The sequence below is a fragment of the Perna viridis genome, chromosome 10 (genome assembly GCF_037379345.1).
Source record: "Perna viridis isolate PV_CMFRI_1.1 ecotype Kerala chromosome 10, ASM3737934v1, whole genome shotgun sequence".
NCBI lineage: Eukaryota > Metazoa > Mollusca > Bivalvia > Mytilida > Mytilidae > Perna > Perna viridis.
The window spans coordinates 18,458,985-18,467,679 of NC_142454.1; the positions used below are offsets into that span (position 1 = coordinate 18,458,985).

Consider the following 8,695-nt stretch of genomic DNA (forward strand, 5'->3'; position numbering starts at 1 on the left):
GCAGTCAGAATTTGACAATGTCCAAGACTTCAGCATATTTTTTTTTAATTAAAAAATAAATATTGTTAAAAAATAATGACTAGTAACAACAATAACAAACATTTTGTCATAAATATTTAGACAGTGTCAATCCTTTGTTGAGTTGTTCTGTTATAATTGCTGGATCAGTTGTTGGACGAGGTAATGATTTAGCCAGCTCCCCAATCAGATTTATAGGATTCTAAAAATAGAGTATATAAAATGTTATATTAAATAAGTTTTTTGACAGATTCTGGTTTAAAATATTACAAAGTTTTACCTCTTAAATTTTACTGAATAATGAGAGGGAAGTATGGTTAGAAATAAAATGAAAAACATATATCAAAGACCAGAAAATAGGTATAAAAGAAGATAGAACAATTAAATTGGGCAACACTTAACTCCACTCATAAAGCTTGAGAGCACAGATCTATTTCATTGTGTGGAAAAGTGAATTTTGATCCTTGGAAGAATTTTATTACAAAAAATAAAATGATATTAAATCTCTAACAACATTCAGAAATAAAGCCTAGAAGATAAGCAGTGAATACACACAAAGGATTTAATTTTGAAATACGATACACTTGGAATAAGAGTTTAAACACTTATACAAAAAAAAAAAACAAAACAAAATAAAACTTGATGTAGATACAATATTAGGCACTACATGACTTATATAAGCGTCTCAAATATCAAATTTGAACCTTGCAGAACTGTAGGCACATACAAAATTGTTGTGGCAAGTAGAAATTAAGTCTGTTCGTGGACCAGTGGTCCTTTTAACAAAAAAATCGTAAGTGTAAAATTAGTCATAGGTTATGATGTCATAATAGAGTTCAGTATTGTGATGTCACAACTTATGACTAATTTTACTCTTACGATTTTCTGTGAAAAGGGCCGCAGCTGACTAGAGGATTGCTTTATAGCCCCCCCCACTCCACACCTAAGTTGACAAATTGTCTGAATTTGGCATCAAAAGTAAGAATTAAAGTGAAATTTCAGAGGAACAAAACTAAAGAAAGAGATTAGAGACAAGACATTCAAAAACTAAAGAAAGCACATGAAAAACTAGAAGCAAATGGGTAACTCAGACCCTACTAAGAAATGATTATTCATATACAAATCCTTAAATGGATCAATGCATAATCTCTACCATACTATATGAAGTAAATACACTGAAGTTTTACTATAGAAAGTAGATTACCCCTGCATTCTGAATTTCAAAGTGGAAAAAGGTAAAAACTCTCTAATAATAAATGCAATACACATCATGATTGAACATGAACTTTTTCATGGTACAAAACGTGTTCATATTTGAAAATTTGATAGATGGAGTGTTCAGGAAAAAAGTGTAAAAGACAAACGGAAAGATAAAGAGGTTTCTCAAACTCCTTCAGCATAGGGGAAACTACATATACATACCATTCTAGTCACATGCTGTTCATACTGTTTTTCTGTTATATCTTTCTGTATCTTTGAAGTTTTCATTCTAATGAAGTGTCTTTTCGCTGCTTCTTCATCTACCTGTCTTTCATATTCTCTGTTTAATTTGATATTGAAATTGAAGTTAAAGAAATTTTGGTATTTTGTTACTTTTTAACAAGACCCACTTTATACATGTACAATGAAACCTCTCTATACCAAACCCTGAATAATCCCAAAACCAGTCTAAACTAGACCCTAAGGAGGTAGGCCTGGGATAAGGGATATAACTCTTGAAATCAGTGATATGTTTGTATCATATTCAATTTTACCTAAGCATTTCAAGCTTTCATTTGTAACAGAATGGAATTAATCCAAGTTACATGATGCTTACATGAGACTGATATAAAGAGCCTGAATACAAACGTTCCAATGATTTTAAAGAGTTGTGTCCCTTACCTTAGGTCTATGTTCTTAAAGTCCATTTACATCAATTTAAATTCAGTCCAATATGGGTTTGGATTAGACAGGTTTTACTGTATTTAAATGCATAACTTTATAGTGAATATGTATCTTAACAAAAGGAATCATTGTTTTACAAGTATTAGGCTATAGTCATGATATATTCTGTCAACATTGTAAGTTTTCTCAAATCCTAATTTTTTGTATCTCATGTGAAGGATGAATGAATATTTAACCAGATTACTTAAATTACTTTAATAGATTTACAAACATAATAATTTAATTATACAATTACTGCATTCACATAAATAACAACAGAAATAAATACAATGCCCTATGGCAAGACAACAGAGTTACCTCCCATTTGCAACAGTTGATTAGAACAATGACATTTAACCACTTGATAGCAAAGACATAATATTGCCAACATGATTTCTTAGGGCTGTTCCATTTAAATCTACATAGGAAGAGAGCTGCCATTTTTTTATTTTTCTTTTGGTGGGTAGGGGGGGTGTAAAAATATGTTATTTGTATGTTTGATAAATTGAATTATGTCGGTAGAGGTGAAATTTCATCTCTAAAATTCAATACACCCTGGGGATTGGGAGATTTTGATGCTCTGACTTCCGAAAATTTAGTATTTCATGTGTGTTTTCCAACTGTTTGATCAGTTTTTTTTATATTTTACTTTTTTCTGGCGGTGGGAGGTATCTAGAAAATCTATAATATGTTGGGGGTGGGTTTGGCAACATTTTTTTTTATTTTGGTGGGGGAGTCTTTTACAAGTTGTGTCTCCCTACTCATGTATATTTATATGGAACAGCCCTTAAAATATTAGGTTAAATAAGTTTTAACTTAGGTAGTAAAATATGTGAAGAGCAATTTAGTAAAAAACTAAAAGTTGTGCACATAAATCAAAGTCTCTCAGTTGGAAAGAGGAGAAAACTCTGCAAATAAGCGATAAATATTATAGTTAGATGATGGAAGTATTTATTTGTCAGGCCCAAAGAAGATTGGCATCCTGGGGACAGCAATTAGTTAACTAACATGCCATTTTGGAAGAAGCATGCAAACAAGGTTAATATGATATCTTAGAGTGATATTTGACTACATGTATAAAACCCCGAAAAAATACTTTTAGGCTCATACCTGCAATCTTTACACCTTTTGGGATCATGCATGTCATCATTTACAGCCTGCAAATCAATACAGAACATTAGATGACTTTAATATAGAATAAATGGCAGCAAAGTAAAATTAAAGTAAAGATATATTATAACAGAATCACTACTGACGATCTCCTAACTTTCTGCTAATTGGGACATTTTAAAGGATCAAAATGTTGAAAATTTGACATTACCATATTGGAAAATTTCTTATAACATGTTGTCTATACATGTAACAAAAACTTACTTTTTCCATTCTACTTATGAGGTTCTTTATTTTTAACTTCTCAACAATTTCAGGATGTAAGCCATACTCTGTTACATGAACATCCCCCCGACTTGGCCAGGGTTTTTCTTGTTTCGGTTTATGTCCTAAAAATATTTGATGAATACAATGTACACATTAGTCATAATAATGCAACCATTTGATTGTTTATAAATTAGGAAAAAATTATGGGATGGGCAATTAGTACAATAGAAAAAGGCTGAAAGTGATGAATAACAAGAAAAAATTTCCAAAAACAAGATAAAAAATTATTACAGCCTCATAAAATCAAATGATTGCTACCTTAAAATATTCAGTGGTTGAAATATCTCTCTTTAAATCACAATGTAAGCATCAAAGTAACTTGAAATCATTCTGTTTCAAATGAAAGCTTGATAGGCTTTGGTGAAATTGAATATATAAACATCACTGATTTCAAGAGTTATGTCCTTCACCCTGCTTCCTTAAATTATGGCATCATTGGCATAAAAAATGAAATAATATTTGGACATCATCATTTAAAATCAATAAAATAACAGCATTCCAATGTCGACCACTAAAAGAAAAAAAAAGTGGAAAACTTTAACTTCACTGAAATTTTCTTTGTCCAAGGGCCATAACTTCTGTAAAAATTTTTCAACCATAATCAAAGTCGAACTTAATCTGTAACTTTTCATGGTAAGACTACATGCAAAATATAAAATCAATTGGTAAAAGTATTACAAAAAACAATGTGGAAAGCTGTAAATTCACTGAAATTTTCTAAGTTTTTTAAGTCCAAGGGCCATAACTTCCATAAAAAATCATTCAACTGTAACCAAAGTCACACTTAATCTGTAACTCTTCATAATAAGGCCACATACCAAAAACAAGATTATTTGGAAAAAGTGCAGACGGATAGACATTTCTGATTGGTGACAAATGTAATACATGTATTAGTTACAGACATTTTAAAAATTGTTTTCAATTAAACTCATTGGAAACATATCTTTATTTTTAAGTTTATGAATTATTGCTAGATGACTATTTCTGAGTTATTTAAAAGAATCACAAGTTTCTACATTTTAAGAATTTAACTTTACTCAAAACAGTAAAACAGATATACAATGACATTTATTTTCTGAAATTAACAATTTCATTGTGCAAAAGTAAACGATAAATTGCTTCATTCTCATCCTCCTTAAAAAATTATTCATACCACAAATTTGTTAATGACTAAGAAGTTCATTTCAAAGTTTTCCAAGAAAACTTCAGATAAATACTCACTATATTTCTTTTTATGTTTCAACAATGCCAACTTTCTTTTAATAAATCTTTGTGACATTGTTTCAGTTTCCTCATCAACCAACTTGGGCTTCACTGTAACATACATGTAATAAAACTTTATGTCACACAATATATAAGCAAGAAAACATTATTTAATCATTCTTTTAAAATTGAATTTTTAAGTGACGTCTGTCATTGCATTTAAGATTTTAATGTGGATATAAATTTAATGAACATTTATACTAGCACATAGTACACTTGATCCCAAATTTTGCTATCTATATATCTAAATATTCTACAAAATTAAGTAGAAAATTGGACAGATGAACATGAAACAAATAAAAACAAAATTAAAATATTTGCATTTTTTTTTCAAATTTCCAAGAATATCATACTTTCAGTTGGTTCAATGATTGACAATTCAGTTATGTCTGTATCTTTAAACTTTCGGTTCCTAATGTTTGAGATCATCTGAGAAATATAACTCTCTTTTGCTTCTTCTGATACTTTTTTCAACTCTTCTTCTTTTTTTAGCTGCAAAAAAAATAAATATTGATATTTCATTTAAACTCAAAATGATACAGAGCTGTCTTTATAATTAAGTTGAGTGGTATCTCCTTCAAAATAAAAAAAAAATTAAAAGCTGGGCTAAATCACAAAATATACTTGTTCAATAATTTTTGTGGTGTTAAGAATTCCAATAAATCAGGATGAAAAATGGGAATTGATGATGTCATGATTGATGTATTTATGTACTAGTGCAATAATGGAATTTATTGCACACTCATTTTGGTTGCTCTCTGACGTGAATAATATAGTGCTATACAAAATGTTTTCCCTTATTGATATATATACATGTAACATCATCACAATCCAGATAAAGTATGTTTTAATCACACCCAAAGTACCATCTCAGAGTCATACGTAATACTGGATACATCATCAACTGGTTCAAAGGTAGAAGAATAATCATAACTTTCACTGTAAGTGTAGGACTCATTATCATTTTCATCTTCAACATCTTCTTCAAATTCCTCACTAGAATATCTATCTGTTGAACTGAAACAAAAACAATGTTATATGTTTCTGAAATGCTGTTTAATTTGAATTAAGAATTTGTTCATGTACCTTGGTATCATCTTTTAGACATATCAGTTTACTTATCACAAACAGCAATTGCAGTTGATCTATCATCAGCTTTGATTGATATGGTTGATAAAAAGACAGTCAGATAAAATGATCAAACTTGGTCCAATAACAAAATTAATTATTAAATAGAAACAGCTCTGACTCAGTTGAATTGTTAATGTACCACTTATAAAAGTCCACTATTACTATATTATTTCCCAGATTGCCTGATAGGTTTTTGACCTGAACTTTGACCTTCTTCAAGGTAGAGATTTGCATTGGTGTTAATATCGCAATGGCAACTGAGACAAATTTAACCTTTGACCTGAGTTCATTTTCAGTTTGACGAGAAGAGAATAATAAATATACTTTTCCTTGTGCTTAGCTATCAGCTTGAGCAGTTCACAGAATACTACATGAATATCCTCAGGATTAAAATAAATCATGACTTAACTTGCAACTTAACAAATTTAAAAACAAAAAAAAAAACCTTTAGAAAATAAAAATAAAATTCATGATAATACAAACTTTCATTTCAAATGTACGGTATCATTTAAATGGCACCACTGGTCTATATCTTAGTACTCTAACAGGTTTATATTACTGTGTACTTCAAATTAGTTATTCAGTTCTGTAATCATAACAAATATACCTCTGTGCAACTGATTCAAGAGTTCTAGTACCATATGATCGAGTCTCTTCATTTGTATATTCCGAGTTTGAGTATCTTGAATCAGACCATGCTGACTCTGAATAGTCACTTTGCACTTTTTTAACAGAGTCTTGATATGTACTAAAATCTTTGCTTGCTCGTTCTGTCTCAAAAGTATCTGAATAGGTTGGAAATGACTCTGAAAGTCTTGTAAGGTCAGGAGTGGTTTTACCCAATTCAATTTCAGTTGCTATAGTAGTAAATTTAGCAGTTTTGATAGTTGTCTGCTCTGGCTTAGTATCAGTTTCGAATGTATCTGAATACTGAACACTTTGCGTCTGCGTAACATTTTCAAAAGTGTCCGAATATGAAAAAGATTGTGTCAATGATGATGGAGTTGGCGTTCGCGGACTTCTTATCGGTTTGCCAAATGTTGATAACTGTGAAGGAGGTGTTGTCGTTTTCTTTCTAGATGGTACTGAAAGATGCATCTTAGTTAAAATTAGTTAAAAGATACATAAAACGGTAAAAATGATTAAAATATCCTGTCATTTCTTGTTGTCAATTTAAACAGTCGCTTGCATCCATGAGAACTTTCTTGAGATCTAGCTAAAGAAGATGGACGGCTACAGAACCGACCTAAATACCAAAAGTGTATTAAGTCCCCCGAAAACGAAATAACATAGTAGATATCAGTAATGAAGAAGCAATGATTGAATTTAACAGGTACATTTGACATTTTTATAATATTTTTGAATTTGTTTTATAGAACAATTTTTTCGATATTTTCATCATGACAAAATTGTGATTAATATCACAGACTTGTAATTGAATTCAGATTAACATTCAGATTAATATTTTTTTGCAACATAACGCTATGTCCGGGCGACCAGTCCCTGAAATATTAAGTCTTATATTATATACCCACCCCCTTGCCATTTCAGACATAAAAATCAATTAACATACGACTAAACAAAAACAGAGACCTGTAATTAATAGGTCTATGACAAAAGACTAGATTAGATTAGATTAGATTTTATTTAGGCAATATCAGTACATTAAAATGGCTTACAATACAAATAAAACCATGACAATAGATACAGAATCATATAAATTCCTGTAGTACATTTTACACACATGACTTGATAGCCTGGAATAACCCATAAAGCTTAAAATAGCTTATTTCCAATGGGGTCCCTAGTTCAAAAATACCAAAAAAAAAGAGGACTCACATATTTAGTAAATATATGTTATATAATAAATAGACAATAAAACATGAAATACATATAGAGTAACCATAATTCATTAAAAATTCATTATTCTATCGATTTCTAGCAGTCTCTTGTAAATATTTTTTGACAGAAGATTTAAAAGCATATTTGTTGGTTACAGTTTTGATATTAGCAGGTAACATGCTCCAATCTTGAATTTCCGAATAACAAAAATGTTGGTTGGAGTGTTGGGAATAAAATAATAAAAGAATTGAGGAACTCCTTGTACTATTTGTATCTAAATTAAAATTTACACATAAATACTCAGAAGCCTTTACATGAAATATATTAAAAACGTGATTTATTCATAACTGAGACACCCTATCTGTCATAAACAACATATTCACCTTTTCTAATAATTCACAATTTACTCTGCTTCTTGGACCGAGGTCGAGAATGAACCTCACCACCTTATTTTGTAAAACCTGTATTTTTTTTAAACAACCCCTTCCCTAAACTACTATACCACGACGAACGTGAGTAATCAAAATAGCATGTATTAATGCCGTGGTGAGGATCAATCTCGATCTTGTGTCCAAGCACTTGCTGTTTCTATATAAAAATCTCAGTCTACCATTTACTTTATGTATAATATTAGATACAATCTGTACACAATTTAAGTATTTATGTATATATACACCCAGATATTTGACAGAATCCGTAGAATCAATAACATGATTGTAACATTTCACTCTGAAATTTGAAACATTATTAACCTTTCTAGGAGGACCAAAAAGCATACATTCTGTTTTACCTAGATGTAAGAAAGTCAGAACATTTTTCCAAAACTCCGGTATGTTCTAAAATGTGTAACCCGTACCCGTACCAACTTTTCCCCGTACCCAAATACTACTTTTTCAATTTCTTCATTATTGCTTGATATTTCCAGCTGAAAGTTGGTACACAAATACAAAATGACATGATGGCTAGGCTCGAATTAATGATTTTTTAAATTGTTTGTCGAAAAATAGATCTTATTCGATTTTCTGTGTTCAGAAGGTCTAAAATGTGTAATCCGAAATTCCCGTACCCAAAATCAAAGTCT

The 8,695-nt window shown here is 30.3% G+C and overlaps 1 protein-coding gene across 1 annotated transcript; it reads right to left on the reverse strand.

The window, feature by feature from the left end:
- Positions 1–28: 28 nt before the first annotated feature.
- On the reverse strand, positions 29–6,969 carry LOC148604817 (uncharacterized). Its single transcript, XM_088550686.1, has 8 exons — positions 6,380–6,969; positions 5,508–5,658; positions 4,995–5,133; positions 4,600–4,692; positions 3,316–3,440; positions 3,052–3,098; positions 1,441–1,558; positions 29–220 (listed from the first exon to the last, which is right to left on the reverse strand). Exons 1-8 carry the CDS (start codon positions 6,868–6,870, stop codon positions 107–109), a joined length of 1,278 nt encoding a protein of 425 aa, XP_088406812.1. The 5' UTR covers positions 6,871–6,969; the 3' UTR covers positions 29–106.
- Between the last annotated feature and the right edge of the window lie 1,726 nt (positions 6,970–8,695).

Excerpts from the sequence above, each read along its gene's own strand:
- LOC148604817 (XM_088550686.1), bottom strand. The coding sequence starts at position 6,870 with ATGCATCTTTCAGTACCATCTAGAAAGAAAACGACAACACCTCCTTCA. Across the intron at positions 5,134-5,507 it reads TTACGTATGACTCTGAGATG|CTAAAAAAAGAAGAAGAGTT; the intron begins GTACTTTGGGTG and ends TTTTTTTTGCAG. Across the intron at positions 4,693-4,994 it reads AATCATTGAACCAACTGAAA|TGAAGCCCAAGTTGGTTGAT; the intron begins GTATGATATTCT and ends TGTATGTTACAG.